We start from the raw sequence: 22,875 nt of genomic DNA, 5'->3' as shown, positions 1-22,875 counted from the left end.
CATTCAACATTTCTCTGAAATTCAAATGACTTGTGCAAGCGTTTCGCTAATGAGTTCACGATTAATTGAAGCTCCAAATTTCCTGCTTCTGCGGTTTAGTTTATTTGTTAGTTTCAGGGCTTCTTCATTCTCAGTGGGTTTAATCCTGCCTGAGGGTATAGGGCAAGCGGGCTAAGCATGTATAACGTTTCACTTCACTATTTCTAATTACATTTTAGACATCTGCAAATGCATTTTGATCAGCTGTAATTACAATGTGACTAGATACTGTGTGTGCAATTACAACCTGACCGGTAGGACTTCAAGGATTCAAGTTATCTCCAAATAGATTTCAGAAATACTTTTAAGATAGCTCTAATGATGTCCCAGATATTGCTACACATTTGATCATTTATTAGATTGATTTATTTGACAGAAATCAGCAATGTGTGTATGAGGACATAGTCCATTTCTCTAGTATATTTAGGTGCAATATTGCCTTTATTCAACAGTGGACAGTTATGAGGCGGCAGCAAAGAGAGAAAGGATGAATGACAGGCAATGGATGGATCCAAACTGGGGACTTTGCAGTCATAGTGGCATGCATCTTAAACACTGCCACCAGATGTCCCAGTGCAGTTAGAATTTACAATATTTTTCTAATTACATTGTGACAAAAAAGAAGGATCCATTAAGTTGTGTGGTGATTCAAAATTATATTGTAAATATCTTTAATTAGATTCTCCATACAACGCAATGGTTCATTCTTACAGTTCTGAATGTAATTAGAAAGTCATAAATGCCGTGTGCATATCTTAAATGTGAGTCCAGTCAGTCTTACATACAGTATGTTGAATCCACTTGCCCTGTAGGTAAGAATTTTTGTGAAATATTAGTGAAGTGTTATTGGTTATTAAATTTTATTTTCCAAGATTCCCGCAGCTGGAAAGCATCTTGTGCAAAGATAGATTTGTCAGTTCTTTGCGAAGCTGATTACATCTCTCGCAGAAGGGGTCCACAGTTTGTTGGATCAACAGCAGTTTTCATGTTGCACTGCCTGTATATTTCGTAACCCAACAGATTAAAGCATTTTGTGAAAAGTAGACAGCTGATATGTAGTCTTTATTTTAAAAAAATGCAGCCTATATTTAACCAGCTCATTGCAGAGTTGTTAATTTTATTTTATCTCCTTGGTGATGTTCTGTCTGTCTCTGATGAATTACTTGAAATTACATTTTAAACATAAACATGTGGGGAATTAATTAGCTTTCAAATGTAGAAATTGTCATCATTTCAGTTTCTGCTTCTCTGTAGCTCCCTTGCATATGTTTAGGCACAGCACTGGGGGCAAGTCGTTTTTTTTTTTTAATCAATTGCGTTCATAATAAATGATTCACCAAAAACATTATTCACTGCCTCATAGCTAAAGGGTTTAATGGAAAGAAGCACCCCTGTTCCTCCTGTTTGCTATTTAAGTGCTGTGATTTTTCTGAGTGAAAGGAGAACCTCCAATATCTTCTGTTCTCATGCCCCGATAGTGCACGAAACATTTGTCACGTTTCTGTCCGGGAAATTATGTGCCTAATTATGATTTTACTCTAATGTCAATGTGAAAATGGTGTAGAATAATAGTCTCCTTTGTGATTACGTCTGAAATATTATTACTAATGATTTCAGGAGCAGCTACCCCAGCAGAGAGAGTTACAGAGCCTCAGCAGAGGGTACTTCAGTGTATTCTGAAAAAATCAATTTTAATAGTGTAATCGATACATGATCCAGTCTGTAGTCCTTAAAAAGTCAAGGAGTACACAAAGACTGATCTTCGCTTTGGCTGCTGTAACAAAAAGCAGCATGGACCTGCCAGGACTAATCCTGCCTTTGATGATGCACATTCTCTTCAATAATTAGATAGAACGGTGTATTGTGCGCTATAGCTGGTAAACAAAGTGCATTGCAAAATCAATAACAGGCAAAGAGAGGCAGTACATTTCTGATGAAATCACTGATTTGTTTGGCTCAGTATGCAGGACACTTACTCAAGGATATTTTGAGGCTGTCTACTTGGCATCTGTTTCAGTCTTGTTCTGTGGCATTCATCATGTCTGTGTCTATTTAAGTCAAAGCGGATGGATAAAGGACACTTCAGATACAATTTTGCTAAAAGTCTCGCTAAAAGGCTCCTTTGAGTTTTTTCCAACTGGAGCTTGCTGTTCCAATAAGAACTGGAGCGCTTCATCTAATTTAGCAGATTAATGTGAACCAGGTGATGACTGAATCATTTAGTCCAATATTGAGTCGTTTTGTTTTTATTGTTGTATTGATTGACCATTAATTGATTTTTAGCCATGCTAGCGATGTGGCTCTCTGGACTGCAATTTCATTTGGTCAATTGTTCCACCGTGTTGGTCTAGACTGAAATATCTTCCTATACATTCAGGGTGCTCTAGCATGTATGCTAACGACGTAACGCTATGAAGATGACATTTGTGGTTTTGGGTGAAATGTCTTGATCTGTTGTATGGACAATGACTACAACTATGGTACTTTATGTACTGCTACCAGTAGGTCAGAAATGGACTTTATCCAATACATTGTTCAACTATTTGACAAAACTAATTAAAATCCCATCAGCCTCAGCTGTACTGTCTAACACTGATTAGTAAATGTTAGCGTGCTAACAGACTAAACTAAGACGGTGAACATGGTAAACATTATACATATAGGCTACATAACATTTTGGAGTGTAAACACATAACTATTCATTGGGTTTAGCTGCAGTTCAGCTTAGCTGCATGTTACAGTGAAACTGAAAAAGACACATAAACACACAGCAATCATGTCAAAAAGCTGTTATTCCTGAAAAGACTGTTTACTGTACTGCTGAATAGCTCAGAGCAGGTCAGCCCCCCACCACTGCCACTCATTGTGTTTTCATTCACTGTGTTTTGCTGTGTAAGTCCCGGATGGAGTGACCTTTGTTTGGATGTTTTCTTGCTTATAGAGTCAATAACATCTGCAGGTTATTTATGATTACAAATCTTTTTTACAGGGAGTACAATGGCAGCGGTGGCAGTACAAAAAGACGCCTCTTGCCAAACATGAAGTGGGGATGAATCTGCCTTTTTTTTTTTTTTTTTAACCAGTTCAAACTCACCTTTCATGGTTCATATGTTGCATTTGTGTAAAAGATGAAGGTGTGACCTTTTCACATAATTTAATCTGTGATGACAGAAATGGCCCCGCAGAGCTTTGATAAGCCAAATCAACCACGTAACAAGCATTCTGTGACTTGAAACCTTACACCTATACATTACATAAATGAGGCTTTTGACTTTATTGGAAACTAAAGACCTTAAAGTTTTAATGTGCTCCATTTTGTAGCTGAGAACTTCTTACTGATTCTGAAAGAGGAGAATCAATTTTGACTTTTTTTTTCAGGCTGTACTTTGTGTTTAATTTTTCATTTGAGGTTGAAAAATTCAGCCTGTGTTTTCTTTGAGACGCTGCCTCTGTATTACCTGAAGAAATTATTCTGTATAGGAGTTCAATATGTCTCAGGTTACCACAAACCTGCAAATCGATTTCTCTGGGTGGGTTTGCAGCCTGGAGCACATTTTTTATTTTCTTTACTCTGAGAGGAAAAACAAATAATGTCACGCACACCATTCTGCTTCTTTGTTATCACATGAAATGTATTGTTATATTGCTCTATTTGGTGATGGCAATAAGAAATAGCCTAAGGGGAGCAGGTTATCAAGTCATATTATTCAACCTGGTCATGCAGAGTGCAGTAGAGCCAGGGAGAAGGTTTTTAAAAAGCCAGCATGGGTGCATTTTTCCCCTTAGTTAAACTAGTAACATGATCTTTTATGACAGTAAAAAGACCACATGTGACCTTAATGGACAGAAGTACAGATGTGAGCAAGAATATATAGGTTCTCAGTGAATACGCTGTACATTCAGGAGATCCCACTGTCTCTTATACACATCTTGAACCTCTCTAACATGCTAAAATGGGGGCTTCAGCTCATTACGCCTGTTACACTTGAGTGGTAAGCTTTTCTGCACTTGAATCGAATGGCAAAGGCATAATTGGATTCAAATGAGATTTTAACCTATTAGAATAATTTTCTGTGTGTTGGAAGATGCTAAAATTTTAATGCTTAGTTCTTTTCATATTAAATGCTAATGAGGAATTGGCAGGTCAAAGCAAAGCCCATTCACAGCTCCTTAATTATCTGACACAGAGATTAAAGGTTGTGACTGCTATTACTCTCAGCAAAATATTTTTCTAATGATGTGTGCTTTTGTGAGCTCTTTAGAAAGTTGAGTGAAGAAGGTCTCCTCCCACCTGGTTTTGAAGATTAGAGCATTTCAGCGCGGGGCATCATAATTGATCTAACGTCAAAATAATGCCACGCAGAGACATTTTGGAGTTCTTTGAGTTCATTGAACGAGCCCAGTCTGCTCTGCTTTGCAACAGCAGGACTGCAACATTAAAACCTACAATTTAGCACATACTGTCTCTTGTCTCAGGTGAAACAGAAAAAGGGTTGAAAAGGTTTTATGCCTCATCTGCTGTCTTCAAATCACTTAACCTATTTTTTGTGAGGCACAGATACATTTTGTTTTCATGCCAGGACGCTACCATAAAATAGCATTTACAGACAAACAAGTTTTAAGTCAATGCAATGATCAGACATTCACTCTCCTTTTAGCTCTGTTTTGGTCTCTAGAAACTCCTGATGGAAATATCTATGTGCCACCAAGTTCACCAGCTAATCACCAATTTTATCTGTAATCGACAACGTAACTTTTTTTGCTGAAATAAGCTTCTGAAATCAACACTGTGAGAGTGGTGAGAAACCAGTTAAGCTGTGGACCATGAAACCAAAAGGATGAAGTGAAGGATGTTAAAATGCCGCGTAGAGCCGACAGAAACTGCAGCGTTCGTCATATGGGCAACTTCTTTCACGTTACATATAAGGAAGTTGAAGTTATTTCTTTTTCTTGTGAGGCGTTTAAACACACGTCCTGTTAAAATACATATTTGTGCGTTAAAATAAAAACTTCAACAACTAAACCATAGATTTTCTGAAATATTTTTCTCTCTATTTAGATTGATTTAGAGAAATCTTGGTGACGGATTGGAAAAGCTTTCAGCACCTGCAGCAGGGTTGAGCGCTTGACAAATGGCGTTCAACTGTACATTTAATATCTATACATCATGAGCAATGGCAGGGGATGGAAAATGCAAGTTTGTACAGCATTTTTATGTCCATGCAGTTACAGTGACACATTGGATGAGGTGTGTGTAGTGGTGGGTAACTGGTTGGGACAGACCATTACTCAGCAGGAAGTGGACAGTAAATAAAAGGGTGCGGTGGCACCTGCTGAGTGTTCCCTCCTGAGTCTCGTCTTTCACATTTCCGACGTGCTTTTTGTGCGGAACCCACTCCATGCCGATTGTTGTGATGCGAAGCTCAACACACGGGTAACAAAGAAAGATGTGACGTTTATTTTTGAAGCTCCTGCAGAGACTGCCCGTAGTGATGACGACGGGAGTTTTAGAGCAGAAAGGAAGAGGGAAGAAAAATGTGAGGGAAGAGCACACAAGCTCAGCTCACTGGTGTTGATCCCGGTGCATCTCCTTCAAACACCGAAGTCCCTTCACGCCAACACAAGCACATGTATCATGTATGCTCACACAAACACAAACACACTTGTATACACACACGTCTTCATGCTTCAGCCCCCATAGACTGGTTGTTTCTCCTCCAACACCATCCCTGTGTCTCACAGAATTATTCACTCTTGGCTTCTCAGCAGGCCCTTTGTTTCCAAGGCAACAAGACTTCGTGCAAATGTTGGGTTTGCTGTAATCTAGACAATCAGCATTTTTAATGTGCCTTAACTTGACTGAGAAAGTTTGACAATATTTTTTTTCTGCTTCTTACATGTTGAACAAAGTGGCACGAGGCCTTCTGTTGTGTTTGTGATTGTGATATGAGTCACGATTTTAGTGAGGAATGGAAATTTTTGCATTTCACTTTCATTAAAAAAAAAAGATGTGATTTTTGCTGGGGTCTGTACCAAACAAGCATGTTCCCTTTTATCTGGAGAGTATGATTTGTAGGCCAGGGCATCTCGGTAGCACCACAATGCTTCATTTATGGTATGTTGCGACACATTTTACCTCTATCAAAAAATTGCAGCTCCTGCGATTTGGATATTGCACTTGGTGATTTTTTGATTAATTGTTTAGCCCTGGTGCTTTGTCTTGATTATGCTTAGCACAGCACAGTATTGTTAGTTAAGCATTGTCACACTTGTTGATCCCAGGTAGTGAGCCCTCTAAAAGGTGCTCTGCTGGCATCTTCTATCATCATCTGACATTTGCATATACATGCACAGACAATCACAACAAGCCTTTGCAACACGGTGGGGTATTCACTATGAAAAGGTGAAGCCTTACCATTTCCCTCTCTGATGTGACACTCACTTGTCAACTACATAAACACGTCTTAGACCTAGCTCAATTAGAACATGCAGAAAAAAGAATAGAGAAACAATTGACAATTATTTTGATGCATGAAAACCCTGCCATGTGTTTTTTTGTAGCTCAAAATGTTGCCTTGAATAGCCTATCCTAGCCACCCCTTCCCTTCCATGAGCAAAACCACTGCTCCAACCATAGTGTTGGTCCCTGTGTTCTTCATGAGTCCTTGCACTAGTTTAGACAGGCATGAAAGTCATTTTATATTCACATCTTCTTCACACCTTCCTATATAGGGTGTATGTCCAACACCTATCTCTCACAAAAGGCAGTTCATATAAAAATCTAGCACTCGTTCTGTGAACATACAGCAACACTATGCTCCGTATCACTCCTGCTTCTATGCTCCCTGCTTTCAGAAACTCTCTAGCCTCCCAAGTTTCCTCTTGTATGAGCATTTAGTTGTATGTGATGTTGTTCCTTATCTCAGACTGTGCCAGGCGGGTTTGGGAGCTCAGGGACATCGCCATTGCAATAAATGCCTGTTGTTACAATACATTGTTTAAACTTTAACGTGACTGTCCTGACTGAGAAGTTTGTTGCAGGTAGCTCAGACACCGCCCCCTTGATGGAGGCTGCTGTGGCACATTGGAAGATTCTCACCGACATGTCCTTCTATCACTGTTTTGAAATGTTGCTGGACCGACAACACCACTGTCAGTTAAAGCAGACTGGCGTCACGACTCATCCCTGAAGGCCACACACCACCTGCTCACCTCGCAAGGCAGGTCACCTCTCAACCTGCTTGTGAGGTGATTGTGATCACTGACATGTGTGTGTGTGTGTGTGTGTGGGGGGGGTTGTCCTCCCTTATACTCCTCTGTGCTGTCAGAGCCACTTCAAAGGTGCAGGTCCTTCCTGGCCAAAGCAAGGCTAGACTAAATTTAGTTGTACCTCTAATTACAGCATGTGACATTAAAAGAGACATTTTTCTAAACTACTGCTGTGAATGCGTCCCCCAGATGCAACATTTCAGTAACTTCCTTGACATACAGTCAACATACAGAACAATCTCAGTGTGATGCATTCAGTGGCGTATGAGAGGCAATTTATGGGAGGCAACACTATTTTTGCAAAAGAAAAAAAAAAGAAAAAAGGAAAATTCATAATCTTTGGTTTCCAATAGCAGCACCAGACTGTCAAAGTCAGCAGGAAGGGGGCAGACCAACAGTGGGGGATCAGATTTGAGGGCAGCAGGGTTGGGCATGAGAGACCTACCACCACACTCACAGTAATCACATCGCTGCAGGAGATCGAGAAAGCACTGAAAATGCTTTCAGTGTTGCTGTCACCTCAACATGGACAAGGGCCAGAGGCATGTGATGCATAGCCCAAACAGTTTGAGCTAAGATTCCCTCCTTGTTGATTTTGGAGTGCTGAGAAAAAGTCAGTTAGGTGTTATCCTGGCCTTTACAGAACTGCATGAGTTTATCCTGAGCGTGCACATTTCAGCATTTAGGTCCTGAAGTCTCTATGCATGAAAACTTCAAAACAGTAACAGCAAAAATCACTATTGGCAGTTGCTGGGGAATGCACACTTCCACATTCAGAAAAACTATGAATTCCCATTCACGTTTCAGTGAATTCAGAAAGTTTGATAAATTGTTAAGAGGTCAATGTAAAAAGACACCACCCCTTAAACTATGTTCCGCTTTTAAAATGTCTCTCATCATGTCTGAATTTTAAGATTTTGAAATGCCATGAGGTAAGTTAAGTAGGCACATCTGTATGCAACGTTGGGATCCCTGTCTGGCTATCTGTTTATTTATCTCCTGCGTTACATTTTAAAATGAGATATCCATTCAGACCACAATCGCTTATGTAAATTGACTGCATGCAAGGAAAACCTTTCGAGACTACCAAAACTCACTTCATAACAAAACAATCACACTTTTGGGAAATTATTATTTTAAAAATGCTATTTAATTAAACAAGTTTGGGTAATTATGGCAATAGTATACAGCATGTGGTTCTATTGTTGTGGAATTAAAGTCTTTATTTTATGACATATGCTGAAATGTATGAGGTTTGCATACAAATTTACAGCAAAAGCGAAGTAGAACAATTAGCAGCTGGCAGGGCGGTGCAGGCTCAGCCTTCCTTTTGACCTGCCAGTGAAAACAAGCAAGATGAAGATGGAAGGGCTAACCTTAAAATACATCACAACCATTCATTATCATGCTGTCTTTGGCATTCTCTGAGATACATGATATTTAGCAAAGGGACCCCTCTTTGCCCCACTTTTAATTACCATGGAGGAAAATGACCTTTTTGAATTGTCGCAGGCTTTGTCACCTTCAAACAAGAAATGACTTCTGTTTTATTGCTTTGTGCTTATAATGTGTTCAGTTTACAGAGCTTCAACTCATAACATTGTAAACATTTGCACTTTATTAACTATTCAATATACAGTATATGTGGACAGAATTTCAGTGCAGAGGAGGATTTACTGAAGTGGCAATGGGCTCTGCACCCTGCAAATAATTATCAAGTTTAAACTGTACATTGTGCATGTGCTTTGTCCACTCCACTATGCTATGTAGCCACAAATTTATTTTTGGGCGGATATGAGATATGCAAATGTATGAAACTGTTGCTGTAGGGGCCTTTGGGGGATCCATCTGCCCTGTGGATAATGCAGGCATGATCTGCCCTGTGTTTGTTGGCTATGGTGCAGGTGCACGCTGCTCACCAAGCTGTTAACGTCACTAAGTTAAAAGAAAGAAACAAAAGACTAATATAAACTGTGAAGCATTCAAAGGAGAGCTGAGCTGGGTGTGGTTAGGCACGGCCTCTCCCTCCCAGCTTGTCGGCTTCTCCTCCTCTGGATCTTAAAGGAGAGAACCATCAGCCCACACCTGTGAGTCATTGCCTTGATTTCTCTGGTGCATATAAAGGGAAGCTCAGCAGGTGACAGAGGAGCAAGCAACAAACCAACAAACCAACAGAGAGTTTGTAAACAACTTGACCGGTCCAAATTATGCACAACTGTGTTTGGAGAAAATTCCTTATAATATCATTTGTCAACAGAAACACTGGGGATTGCTTTGGTGATCAACAGATGGATGTGCTGCTTTTCCCAGAGATATATTCATATATTGAATTGATATGATTCCCTGAACACCTTTGACTGTGCCATAGGTGTTGGAGAATACACCTGTACTACCTTGTCTGCCAGAATGACCAACAACACAGCGTCTGCAGGGGCTGTAGCCTGAACACACATGTGCTGCACCAACAGCTTGCTTTAATAACAGGCGGCGGCTACCCCAAGTAACAGAGGAGGATTTCACTGAGGTGTACCTACAAGAGTTTGAGAAGACGGCCGCCTGGGTGAAGTTGGCCATCAGTCAAAAGAGCTGGACTTATTGCTACATATGTCTGAAGAAGCCCAGAGAGCTTCCCAAGACCTACCAGCTGCCAAGGTAGGTTCTTACACAACCATCAAAGACTCATCCCTTGTTTAGATGATCCACTTAATCACACATAATCAGTATAAAATCTCCAAGCTGCTGGTTACAGAGGGGAAAAGTAATGAAAGTAATGATCACTCTTTAAAAGCGCTGGAAAAACATATTTGCATCTTTTGCTCTTTATTTTCTCTTTGGCAGAAAGCCAAGGAGAGATTTAGCTGCTTCAACTTCACACACATACGCCCGTGTGTGTGTGTGTGTGTGTGTGTATGTGTGTGTGTGTGTGCGCGCGCGCGCGCGCGCGCGTGCGTGTGCGTGCGTGCATATATGCATCATCTCCCAGGGAAATGATTATTTTCCCTCTTGGCTCACCTCACCCAGTCAACCTCCAGTACTGAATCAGTGTCAGAGTAGAGGAGGAAAAAGGCTGTGAGCTGTCGCTCTCCCTTGCTCTCTCGGGCATTAACAGTAGTGTGGGTTGTGTCTGATGGACAGGGCAGGAAAAGAGGTGGAGAAAATCCTCTGTTTACTTAAATAGCACCAGGAGCAGAGGAGCAGAGGCCTGGGAGCCGGGTGGATGAGAGATGGACACAGTGTTGAGGAAGTCAGCAAGGCAACAAACATGCCCACCCATACAAATACGCAGCCACATACACACTATCTCCTCACCAGATATCCGTCCTTAGGTCCATGGCTGCTTACCTGCAGACGTTTTCACCGTACATAGTCTAGACAGAGAGGGGAAATGGGGCTAGGTGTGAAGAAAAGAAGGTACACAGAGGAGACATAATTATAATGAAGTGCTTTTTGAGAGGTGGAAGAAGTATTCAGATTCTTTTCTTTTCTTCTCCCTGCTTTTTGGAAAATAATGGATATATTTACCTCTTTGGCTCTCAAAAAGTTATTTAAATGAAACCATCTGAAACGTTTTGAGGGGAAACGTCTCTTTGGTGAAAGTTTTTATTTTTTTTTATTTTTAATTTTTTAAAACATCAAATCTTGATCTGAAAAGTAGGAGACTAGCCTCTAGCTGTCAGATAGATGTAGAGGGGTTAAAACAAGTGCTACTTATAAATTGTACCTCAAAAGTTTGGGACTTGAGTGAATCTGCTTATTTACATTTCACCACTGCTTTTCATACATTGTGCAGGTAAAGGCAGATCTACAGACTGACGATACTAAAATCTTATCGCTCTTCAGAAATTATTCGTCATTATCACATTTCTCTCCTACTTTCCCGTGTAAAATAGCTGGCACACATCTCAACACCACGATGCAGGTGTTTCATCGAAGGTGTTTGCTCGTGCTGCAGTACTTAAACCTAGTCCTAAAAATAAATCTCTTTTTGGCCTTGCACAGACAACTTAGATTATCTACATTGCACTACAAAAGAGCCATTGCATTTCATGGCATCTTGTATAAAGAATTGCTGTCACACCTAATTCAATCTTCAACTAAGCTCTCCCCAAGAAATTTCTGAATATCTTATAAAGCGAGGGAATTTTGAAAAGGGGGTTGACATAATTCCGATTGGTGCCTATTCTCTCTACAGGGGGATTGGGATGGGACTAATTCCTTGTTTCTCCTGTTTGCACACAAAGGAAATGCAGTGCGCATATGTGTCTATGACCATTATCCACGTAAACCTCGAGCTGCAGAGTTCCCAGCTGTAGGGCTTCTCTCAGATGTTGGAATTATAGTAGAGACGCAGCGAGGGATTAGTGAAAATGAATCCACATGGGATTTTCTGCACAACTATGCACGAGGATGAGTTTTTCAGTGCTGCTTGAAATGGATGTTCTCTCTCCCGTGTTCTTGAAAGCATCTCACTTGAAGATGCGCATTTTCTTGATTTCATTATTGAGATTGGACAAGATGAAAAAAAACAAGAAGACACACTGACTTGACTGGATATGATTCAAGTTGGAAAAGGGTTATAAATTAAACAGCCTGGATCCCTACCTGACCTTCTTTGAAAGATCTAACTGCTGTGGTGCATCAATGCTGCATTCACCTTCTTGACTCATGCAAAGAGGGAATACTAGTCAACTCCTCTCAGCATCCTGTTTGCTTACTTTTGTCTTTGCCAATGTTAACTGATGTTAAAGAGTTACCTGGTAGAGGTGTGTTGCATGTGCAGAAGGTGCCGACAGAGCTTGAAGGTGGCCTGAAGAAATCCAGCGGAATATTTGAAACCTCGGCAGCAGGAGCCGCCATGTTTGATTTGAAACTTTGTTTATTTATTACCTCAAAGCACCATCAGTTCTCTGGGGTTTTGAGCCACTAACATTTGGAAATGAGGTGACACCAATGAAGTAACTGCTCTTCTCCATTTAGAAATATTCCGGAGTAAATGCTGAAAGGAACATTTGGAAGTAAATAGGAAACAGTCGAACTGATTATGACTTTCATATTGCTTCTCTGTTTTTTTTAACAGTTTTGTAATAGAGCACTGAGCAACAGAAATGACTTGGCTTTTGAGAGATGTTTATCAAGCTTTTACTGTACTATATGTGTTAGTATCAGCGTCAGTGGTTGAGTAATGTGTCATTCAGGCCGGACGCGAGGTGCTGCACACAATTCATCACAATTACATTTCTCTCGCTGCTGTGTTGCTCGTTTCACATTCATCCGTATGACTGACAAGTTCTAGCATATGTTTTCTGCTCTGGTGTGAACTTCCAGCTGGTTCTGGTGGAGTTCACTTTTATTCAATTCTTCCCTGCAGTTGCTGTTGGCTAATAGAAATTATCATGCACTGCGTTTAGAAAATGGAGAAGTCATATTTCAGTGATGTGCCATTTCTTCGTTTTGGACATTGCTCTCTAATGCGCTGTTTACAGTTTGTTGTGGCTCTGCTCAATATTTATTACCCACATCAGAACCGAGACATTACATCTTTTTCAGGACAGAGTGCCGAACAGTTCCATTGAAGCTGATGTGAACCTTTTAACTTTGAGCATATGTTCAAATGCAACTGCTGGCAATGCCATTTAAAAAAATAAATAAATAAAAATTAATAATAATAATAATAATTGTATAAACATACAAACAATAATTGTAAAACATGGGACCAATGTAAATACTTTTATATGCATATTCCACTCAGCAGTGGAGTGGGTGGTGCGGTAGTGGCCACACAGAAAAAAAGTGTATTTACAAGGATATCTGTTTCCACATGCTGGGTGACATTCACAAGGTTTGCATCCATAATACTGTGTGGAGCAAGCATTTTCCTCTGTTTACACTCATATATTTTAAGGGGACACGTGTAGCATTGTCTCATTAATTCATCACTATCAACAGAAACCAATATTTTCCTTTTGGCTGCCATTTCTTCATCCAGCAGTTGTTTACTAGGTTGCACTTCCCTAGAGATGCCGGAATATTTCTAATGTTTGGTACCAGAGATTTTAATTTTAGACTACTATTACGGTTGCTCCTACTGCTAGTTGTTCTCGATAGTCATTCGTTACCTTATTTTGTTATTAAAAGAGAAAGAAAAAAACTCTTCACATTACAGTTGCAAGCCAAATGTCAAGGAAATTAGAAACAGTTTTCCTTGTAAAGTGATCAGAAAAACATTTAAAAAGCAACCAAGGAGAAGAGCAAACCACTGACAGATAAACACTCCTACAATGTAGCACTAATTGCTGTTATAAAATTTTATTATGTGTGAAAATCTGATGCTTTGGAGTATCATTGTTTTTTGTCTACGTATGTGTATGTGTTTTTTTTATGTTTTTTTTTTGTGTGTGTGTGTGTGTGTGTGTGTGTGTGTGTGTGTGTGTCTGTGTGTCTGTGTCTGTCTGTCTGTGTGTGTGTGAAAGGGAAATAAGCTGGTGCTCTAAGGGACAGCAGTATTGATTGCAGGTCTCAGGCTGCTCCCTCAAAGCTCACACATCAGTTTTAGCTCTGGCACCATTGACATTCAGCTGAAATGAGGAAGGGGAAAGCATGTTGATTACCCCCATGGGAGACAGCAAGGGCACACCTTGGACATGACGACCAGCAGCTACATCAAATGCACAGTCTCCTTTCCTGCTCATCCTGTGTTCATTTATACAGAATCAGATGACTTAAATGTATAAGCATCATTCATCGACATAAAGCATTCCTTAGTGGGGGGGGGGGGTCTTCAAATAAAATGCAACACACAGCAAAGCTGTTGAAACAATGAATATTTAATGTCCTCATTTAGGACAATCCTTCCAGTGGAGGATTTCTTTACACTGTAGATCTGCCAGTTTGATAGCTGTGGGTTTCTTTTTAGGCGCTTTGTGACAGGAGGAGGGTTGAGAGTTGTAGGGGTATGTTTGTTAGGCATCACACTCTTGGGATTTTTGTGCGTAATGAAAGTTAGTGCGTGAATCCGGTCGACCGAGCTGAGAGCCTGCATTATTGGAATCCATCAGTCTTCCCGTGTCCTCGAAATAATACACATTCTGAGGGGACACGCTGTTTTCTGGAAGAAGCGATGGAGCGTTATGTGCCAGAAATCACAGGCCTATTTTGCGTGCGTCAGTCATGGTTTGTGGATTTAGAAAAGCTTCTTATATTGCTATAATATGCTGTGTGCTGTTTTGTCTCATCATGATTGAAACGGTTCTATCACTGAAGGGAGAACAGTTGTTAAAGTGATGATACTACTAATGATGATGCTTTTTGTTTTGGGATGTGGGACAGCGTTAGCGTTTACTTTTTGTTTAATGGATACTAATCATCATTTGCATACTGTCATCAGATTCTTTTTCTTGTGTGTGTGAGGAGCATCGGATGAGCTTTATAACTGCACCAATTTCATGCAACATCATTTTACACAGGTTTTGAATATGTAGGGTGTTTACACTGGAATTGGTTCTTATTATCAGTCCTCATCAGTGGCCTTTTGATCAATGGGGGAGGGGGGTCCTAAACATGGTTTTAAAGCAAGCAATAGTTAGACATTTTAGAAAACATTTTTTTTCTTCATGGGAGGTAGATTAGAAGATTGACACTCTCGTGCCTCTGTTCAGTATAAGGCTACAACCAGCAGTTGGTTTGCTTGGGTTAGAATAAACACTAGACACGGGGGTAAATGACTAGCCATGCTTACAAAGTCCAAAGCAAATAAGTGCATTTACAAAAATGGGATTAAATGATTGGGGATGCAGTGACAGTGACAGGCTACAGCCAGTATTTTTGACTTCTGCATGCCCTCACATTCTGTTTAAGAAATCTACTTAAGCTGTCGGGGGCATTTCAGTGAATATGTCAAACTACTCTGTCCTTCAGCAATCTGAGGCAATAAGTCACCCCCTCTTTTTTTTTTTCTGTATCTAATCTGCAAAGATATAAATTCCAGGTCCCTATTTCAACTAAGTTTGATTTTTTAAAAAAATAAAACAAACAAAAAAGCAAACAAAAAAAACAAACAAAAAAAACCAAAAAAAAATAATACAAAGAATTTAAAAATATATGCCGACTATAACAAATAAAAGATGATACGTACATACACACTTACCTTTTATTACCTGGGGAACCATACAATACAGTGGAGTTGATTAGGATTGCCGACCAAAGCACAGAAGGCTCCAGCTGCCTCTTTGAATTCATTGTCATTAGCAGCGGAACACAAAGCCCTTTTCAAACTCATTAGTTGATAAAACAACCCTCTGATTTCTCATTAAAAGAAAAAACAAAAAAAACATTCACCCTTCCTTGCTGGCAATGCTCCTGCTTCACCACATCCCTGCTCTCCGCACCTTCAAAGCCACTCCTGAGACTGGGAAAGAAATAGCAATTTCTTCAAGTTTATCCATGATTTTTCCCACTTATGAAAGTGTATGGTTTCACAGCTAACTATTTGCCGTGATTTAAAAAAAAAAAAAAAAAAAAACTTTACAAAGAGCTGGAACCACTGATGAGAAATGATTATTTATTTTGCATCTGCAGCGTTTGCGATTGTAAAATTTGATTTCCACCTTCGGTTTAAGGGTTCTTCTCCCTTGGGATTTGGAGCTGGTGGGGGTCTCCAATAGAAAAGTAATTGCTTGTGATGCAGTTAATCTGTGAGTGAATTTCTTATACACTTGAAAAAGCATGTCTGTGCACGTGACCTCTGTGTCGTTTTTCAAACCAATCAACTGAATCTTCAAGCCAAAGAGAAGCAAAATCATTTCTGATTTCCTGGCAGAATAACAATTTATTTAAATTTAGACAAAAGGAAATACATACTTGTGCTTTGTGCAGTTTAATGAACAGATTTGTTTATATACACTTTATACACTGTTATAGATATATATATAATCTCTTGTTACAAGTAGTTAAACTGAATTATCACCACCTCTTGAATATTCATAAAGACCCTTTCCCCTCCCAAACCCATTTGTACCCATTTGATAATCTAAAGGTGCAATAAAAAATCCCAGTATTTCTTTTTTTAATTTTCAAAAACATTCAGAGATGCGTAGTGTCAAAATTCAAGTCAGTATATCTCATCCAGCCAGGATCAAAATGGACTTCTCTGAACTCTCCTCATCTCAAACAAACGTCACGAGTGCCAGCAGTGTTTTGTCTCTGTTGTAATCTGGACAAATCGAACCTAGACGGATACAGAGGCCAACCACAAACAACAGCAGCCTGAATCCTCGCAGCTTGACCTCGTCTTTCCTCTTCTTCTGAGATCCTGAAGACGCACCTGAGCACAAAGTTTTTTTTTTTTTTTTAGCAGTGGTTTTAAGAAGCAGATCTGCCTCTTGCCGCATTTCCTCATTGTAATGTAGATCTGACGGGCAGTTTTGGTTCTGAGAGAAAAACAAATAACTAAAATGTAGCATCTGTTGTTATCAGAGAGCCTTTTACAAATTTGCATGGATGTCTTCGTGTCGCAGCACTTTGTAGGTGACCCAGTAGAAGATGTTGAATATGAGGAAGCTCAAGGGAAAGACGGCTCTGGATATGGTGTCAATGCGCTTGGCCCGGTCCACAAAACGCTTGTGAAGTACCTCTCCATCGTACAGGGTAACTGGAGGTGGGGGGGCGAACACAGTGGCGCCTTCCACAGCGGCACCATCCTTGGTCTGCAGGCAGTGACCCAGTCCATAACCCCGGAAGTAAAAACCACGGCTCTCCCTCATCAGTTCCTCCTCCTGTGGAGTCAAGCATAGGGAAAAACAGATTGGCCTCTCGCTGTCAACAAGTATTAGCTTACAGCTTTTCACATTTCCTTTTGGTGGCTTATTCCCAAATGCGTTTGGGGTGTAGCAGCACAAAAGGGTAGCATAGTGCAACAGATTAAGGACATCTGCAGAAAAAAGAACCATAGGCCACCCTTAGAAAGGAACATGTTCTGATACAGTAAATGATTTGCAGTGATTGTGTGCAAAACGGGTGCCTCCCAGTTTGGGCCTCTCGTGTGTGACGCAAATATTTTTTTCTTAAAATGAACACAGAAATGTTTGGGGAAAAAGTCAGATGTTCATTACCAAACACCTTACTGCTGCTCTGATAGTATTTCCAAAATCCTCAGAGACTCATAACCATCTGAATGAAAATCATATTCTGTCTGCTGCACAATAATAAAAAGGTCTTTTTTGTTTTGTTTCTCCGTATAGGACTGTATTTTCTAATCCAGGCAGCATCTCTTGGTGTACAGCACAAGCAAAATATCTTTTGTATTAATTTAAAAAATAATACAAACTACAATAACTGGAGACAAATGTAACATAACTGATCAAAATATTACATTTTGATTCACACTGTAAACTTAAGCTATTTTCGGTTACTGTCATCATAACTTGAAACATATTGAAGTCTTTTTGCTGAGCAACCGTCTGGGTTGTTCAGACATTTTCATGTATTAAACCGCTGCTTACTACGTATGTAATAGCAACACATGAGAGGCCCATGAAGGGGGCTTAAACAGGCACTAGCCTCAGATAAACTTCCTCTAATCAATTAAGCTTTTTGAAGTTTCTACAACACAAAGAGGGGAATTGGAGGGCATCTTCATTAAAAGGAAGAAAGAAATTATAATTCTGAAAGTTAATCAAAAAATTACCCTCCATCTCTCCTTTCAAGTTGCAGAATGATAGACTTTTCATAATGCCTATTAATAAAAAGTCATGATCTAAACCCCACCAAAAAAAAAAAAAAAAATTGCACTTGGTATTATGCTTTGATGAATGGTGGGGCACTTTCTTACAGTGAATGAGACACCGTTCCCGCCCTCTGAAGAGAATATTAATAGACATGCAGCTTAACTCTGACAGCCTTCTGACACTTTGAGAGATTCACTTTAGCAGGGGAAAGTGAAGATGTGGGATCTAAATTGGATGATTAGTAGTCAGTGTGAAGTGCCCTGAAAGCTCTGATCCCTGTGTCCCCTTCCTTCTCTCTCTGTTCCTCTTTCACTGACCCTGGCAGCTCTCTGCTGAACTTTGCATCCCAGTGCTGGGGGGGGGGGCAGACTTGGCTGTGAGACACTACCAGCTCCTGTCAAAGGTCCAATGCTACTAATGTATTTCACACCTGTCTCTTAGTGTTACATTTCTCTTGCACAGTATATTCATTTAGTCCTTTAAAAACTTTCCCTACCTTTTTGATCTCTGCCAGCTGCCCTTTTTTTGCACCTTCACTGTTTAGCTGAAGGCGAAGCTGCTACCTTCATTTACTGTAAACTTCCTCCATCTTACAAATGTCTGGGTGTGACTAACTCCGTGTGTGCTATCTGTTGCCCCAATGACAAATTACAGCGTACGACGGGGGGATGGGGAGCTGTAGCTCTTCTAGCACATCTTAATTATCCCTCCTACTCTTTCCTAAACGATACAGTACATCATGTGCGAAAGTCTAATGGTGCATTTCGCTAAAGATAATAGGTGCTCATTGTTTTAAGTCTGTGCGCTCAACAGCAACCGCACACTTTGTGATTTGTTGGCATAAGATCAGTTGCGACTAGCCCTGATTATCACATTGTATTCTGTGCTGTGAAAATGGTTGTTTTCAGTGAGTGATTGGTGAGAATCTGTGTTTTTCCTTTTTGTAGGCAGTAAATTAAGTCTAATGCAAACACAACTAAAAGAACTGAAAACTCAAAGGAACAGTTTGACATGTTGGTAAATGCACTCATTTGCTTTCATGCTGCGAATTCGATGAGAAGATCGAGACCACTTTCTTGTCCATCTGGTAAATATGAGGCTTCAGGCAGCAGTTAGTTAGCTTAGCATGAATACTGGAAATAGGGGGAATCATGTAGAACTCCATCAGATGGTAACACCTTTTTTATAGGTTTTTGTATGAATCAAAGAAATTAGATATATAACCGGTTAATTCGTGAGTTTTTGAGATTGCTGTAGATGGATTTTGTTTAGCTAGCTTTCTAGCTAGTTTCTAGTTTTTATGCTAAGCTAGTATTAAGTATCAAACTTCTCATCTAACACCTTTCATTAAGGCATATCAACCGATGTCCCAAAATGTTACAAACAAAACAATAGCTCTGCCTTGTAGTAAATGCCAACAGTGATGGCAAATTTAAGAACAAGGAGAGAAGAGGAAGAAATTTATGATCAATTTAAATCGGCGTTAAAAACAGGTCACACATTGGGAAAGACTAAAGGGCAAGTTTGTAATGTTGGTACAAAGGGGCAGGCGGGTCTGAAAGAGAGGGTCATAGAGATGGGGTGAGATCAGCATAAAGCGGGTTTGGTTGTTTGTGGGGGAGATGCCAGGATAAAGTCAGGTTTGAGGTGAAAGTTGCACAACACAATCAATTTGGGAGGCCGGAGGCAGAGACAAAAATTAGGTTTGAAGGTCAGGGTTGACACGGGGGTAAATTTTTACCCTGGCACAGGCGCTGCAGTGCTGATTCAGATTCCTGTAGGTTGAGTTGTTACCGGGGGTGTCATTCGCTTTCCGCAAAGACTCAACACTTCCAGGCTGACTGTCAAACACCTCCATAGAAAAGGAAGGTAGATGCATTGAAATAACAGTTATTGCTCATTTTCATTTCATCTTTTGATGTAAAACAAGTATGAAAACTCTTGTAAGAGAAATTCCTTGGTGGTTAGTGTATTTTGTTTTGTATATTTGGAGGAAACAATAATTCCCTCTGCCTCATTTAAATAGTAAAAAAAAAAAGAAAGAAAAGACAAATTACCTGTGCCATGCCAAAAATAAAGTCATTAAAGATGCAAACTTCAAATCCAAGCAACAAACTCAAGCAGACGTTCTCAGCCTTTAATTAAAGCGGCACTGTGAGTGTGATAGTACAGGACATTATCTGCCACTGTTTGTTAGTTTAGAGAACTGGCTTTGAAGACGAAAGAAACCTCAAGGAGCTTCTTCAAGTTATTTCTGTGAAGACTATAAATGGAGTTACAGATCTATTTATTATTTTTTTGTAGTTTTGAAGGCTGTGTGGGTATACAACACCCATTGTAGTTGTTTCTCTCGTGCTTTCTAAGCCAAAGACAAGGCTGGAAAAGTGCATTGATTAAGACTGGTCAGTCTGGGATTTGTACACTCCATCAGATTCCCAGACTCTTTCTAGTAAAACACATCGGGTCATGCGTCAATACCTCTTAGATGGATGGTTTGCGACCTCATACTCCTCAGTGGGAGTAATTGTGCTGCTGATGTGGACAAGGGAAGTCCTTTCCTCCACAGACCATCATTTTCTCTCTGCTGTATCGACGCAGCAGGGCAGACTGCCCAGTAAATCTGCTGGACTCTTCTGCCTTTACAGGGAACTTTGCCATGAGTCTGTGAGGCTGCCCAGTCTCTGAACTGTTTTAATGGGATTTTCAAGACATCTCATCTGTTTCTCTTGAGAGTAACCTCTCTGTCACAGAAGGCCTCTCACTTCTTGGCAAATGGGTTTATTTGTCAACCTTACAAGCTGGTCGCCTTGATAATCTTCATTCAAGATAGATCCAACAATTTAGCAGGCAAATGTTTGGGTCCAAAAAACAAAGATACCACTTACTAATAAGATCAAGTATTGATTTTATTAATGTTAATAAATCATGTATTAATGCTTTATAGACCACTCATAAGCATTAATCAGAACAAACTGTTGAGGTGTGAAATCCCTTCGGCTTTTGTCTTTCCTCTTCCAGCTTTACTTGTTTTATCTTTTTAGTCAACATCAGGAAGATGCTGCCACAATTTGCCTTCTGCACAGAGAATCTGGACATCCATTTAATATTAACTTAATAACATTTATATCTACAGACATTTTACTATGTATTATTAGAAAATGAAAACCCATGACCCTTAATTAATGTCTCATTAACATTTCCTTCATAACTGCAGGTCCAATTCCTTATTGGAAAGTTAAGCAAGCCATTAATATAAAGCAATTGCTTTGTCACTGAAATAAGCAATCAGACCCACAGTTATAAATCTTTGTAAGTAATTCATAAATGGTCTAACAGTACAATAACCCATGAAATCTTGAGTTGTGAATGTTAATTTGTTAATTACCGGATTTTGGTTGGGATGGTCTGCAGCTCTTTTCCTTAGAGTCTGTGGTCAAACTTTATTACTTATTCCTCCCTGAAGTTATGTGAGAGGGGGATGTATAGATACAGTTTTTTTTTTTGTTTGTTTGTTTGTTTTTTTAACATCTAGAAACCCAAACACAAATGGCACAGATAAGCATATTTTCCAAAGTTTCAAACTATGGCTATAAGCATGCCTTGTTAGGACATATTATCGTTAAACAGTTTACAATGATTTATAGGTATTAGAGGGGACCTGTAAAAATGATAATAAAAAATACAGTTATCTGATTAGCACTTATTAGATAGTTAATGAATCCATCAAAATCAAATAGTTATGACAGGCAATGACAAGGCAGTCTCTCACACTGCCCACAACAGGTCAGAACATACAAATATGTTAACCAGGGTGCTTCCAGGAGTGTTGGGGTATCCCATTCCCTGGGGGTTTATCAAGAGGCTGCTGCTGTGTCAAATGACAGAGGGGAAGGATCATAAAGGTTCTTCACAGGTCAGTGCTCACCATGGAAACAAGCTGAACTGAAATGAGCAGATCTTCCTCATGTAATATGACAGCCAGCTGTAGCGTGTTGATGTTGTCAGTTCCTGAATATACAGCGTCCCACAATAACAAGATGCATAAGGCAGTGTTATAGGGGCTGACAAGGACTGTGTGTATGTGTGTGTGTGTGTGTGTGTGTGTGTGTGTGTGGCTTAGTTCTTAGAATCTGCTACAATGTGTGACAGTGTGTATGTGCATGTTTTTCCTTGTTGAAGCATGCTTTAGCCTGAGAGCGTGCGTGTGTGATTTCCACTTACTATTCTTTGCTGTCGTTGCTTTTTCCTCAATCTGATGAACTCCTTGTGTTGCCTTGAGACAAAGTTGACAGCTGCATACTCCAGCAGGGCAGCAAACACGAACAGAAGACACACTGCCATCCAAATGTCAATGGCCTTTACATAGGACACCTGGGAAGAGGCAAGGTCACAGAGTCATCAATAGCCAGTCAATGAGGCTGATGGATAATCTGTGGCTTGTTCACAATCTACCCATTCCTCAGCTCTGGCATGTAATGACACACATCTTTGGCATGGCCTACAATTGTAATGAGTCAGTGGGATGTGGGCAGTTGACACATAGCCATGGGACAGGTCACTACTAAGACTTGGGGAGAGCCCTGGCTGTGTCGTTCATGAGAGAAGATGTGTCACAACACATCAGTAATGCACATTGAACAAGCTAAGTGTGGAAACTCCACTCAATTGAGCAGCAGTTCTGACTGTTACAGATACATGCAGAGACATGGGGCGGGGGGAAGCAGGAAATGACACATCAGTTGGGTACAAACTGTTACCTCCTGTGGACACTGGAAACACCTCAACCATGTTTTAATTAACACTTCCACTGCATTAGTCTCATACTCCAGCTGTCACACATCTTTGT

The 22,875-nt window shown here is 40.0% G+C and overlaps 1 protein-coding gene across 2 annotated transcripts in view; it reads right to left on the bottom strand.

Moving 5' to 3' along the window:
- Positions 1–16,105: 16,105 nt before the first annotated feature.
- The window catches only part of glra4a (glycine receptor, alpha 4a), a 43,796-nt gene continuing 37,026 nt past the window's right edge, over positions 16,106–22,875 (bottom strand). The window contains exons 8-10 of one of the 2 annotated variants that reach the window (XM_023397989.2): positions 22,251–22,400; positions 19,771–19,881; positions 16,106–17,078 (exon numbers count right to left, since the gene is read on the bottom strand). In XM_023397989.2, coding sequence (XP_023253757.1) covers positions 16,788–17,078; positions 19,771–19,881; positions 22,251–22,400 — 552 coding nt within the window. In that variant the 3' untranslated portion in view covers positions 16,106–16,787. The remainder of the gene's footprint in view (positions 17,079–19,770; positions 19,882–22,250; positions 22,401–22,875) is intronic. The other variant, XM_023397990.2, reaches the window with a different exon arrangement.

Source organism: Seriola lalandi, unplaced genomic scaffold (genome assembly GCF_002814215.2).
Source record: "Seriola lalandi dorsalis isolate HSWRI2012SDOR001 ecotype SW California unplaced genomic scaffold, Sedor1 jcf7180002054972, whole genome shotgun sequence".
Taxonomy (NCBI): Eukaryota; Metazoa; Chordata; class Actinopteri; order Carangiformes; family Carangidae; genus Seriola; species Seriola lalandi.
The sequence above is the reverse complement of the archived record's forward strand: the minus strand, read 5'-3'. Positions and strand labels throughout refer to the sequence as shown.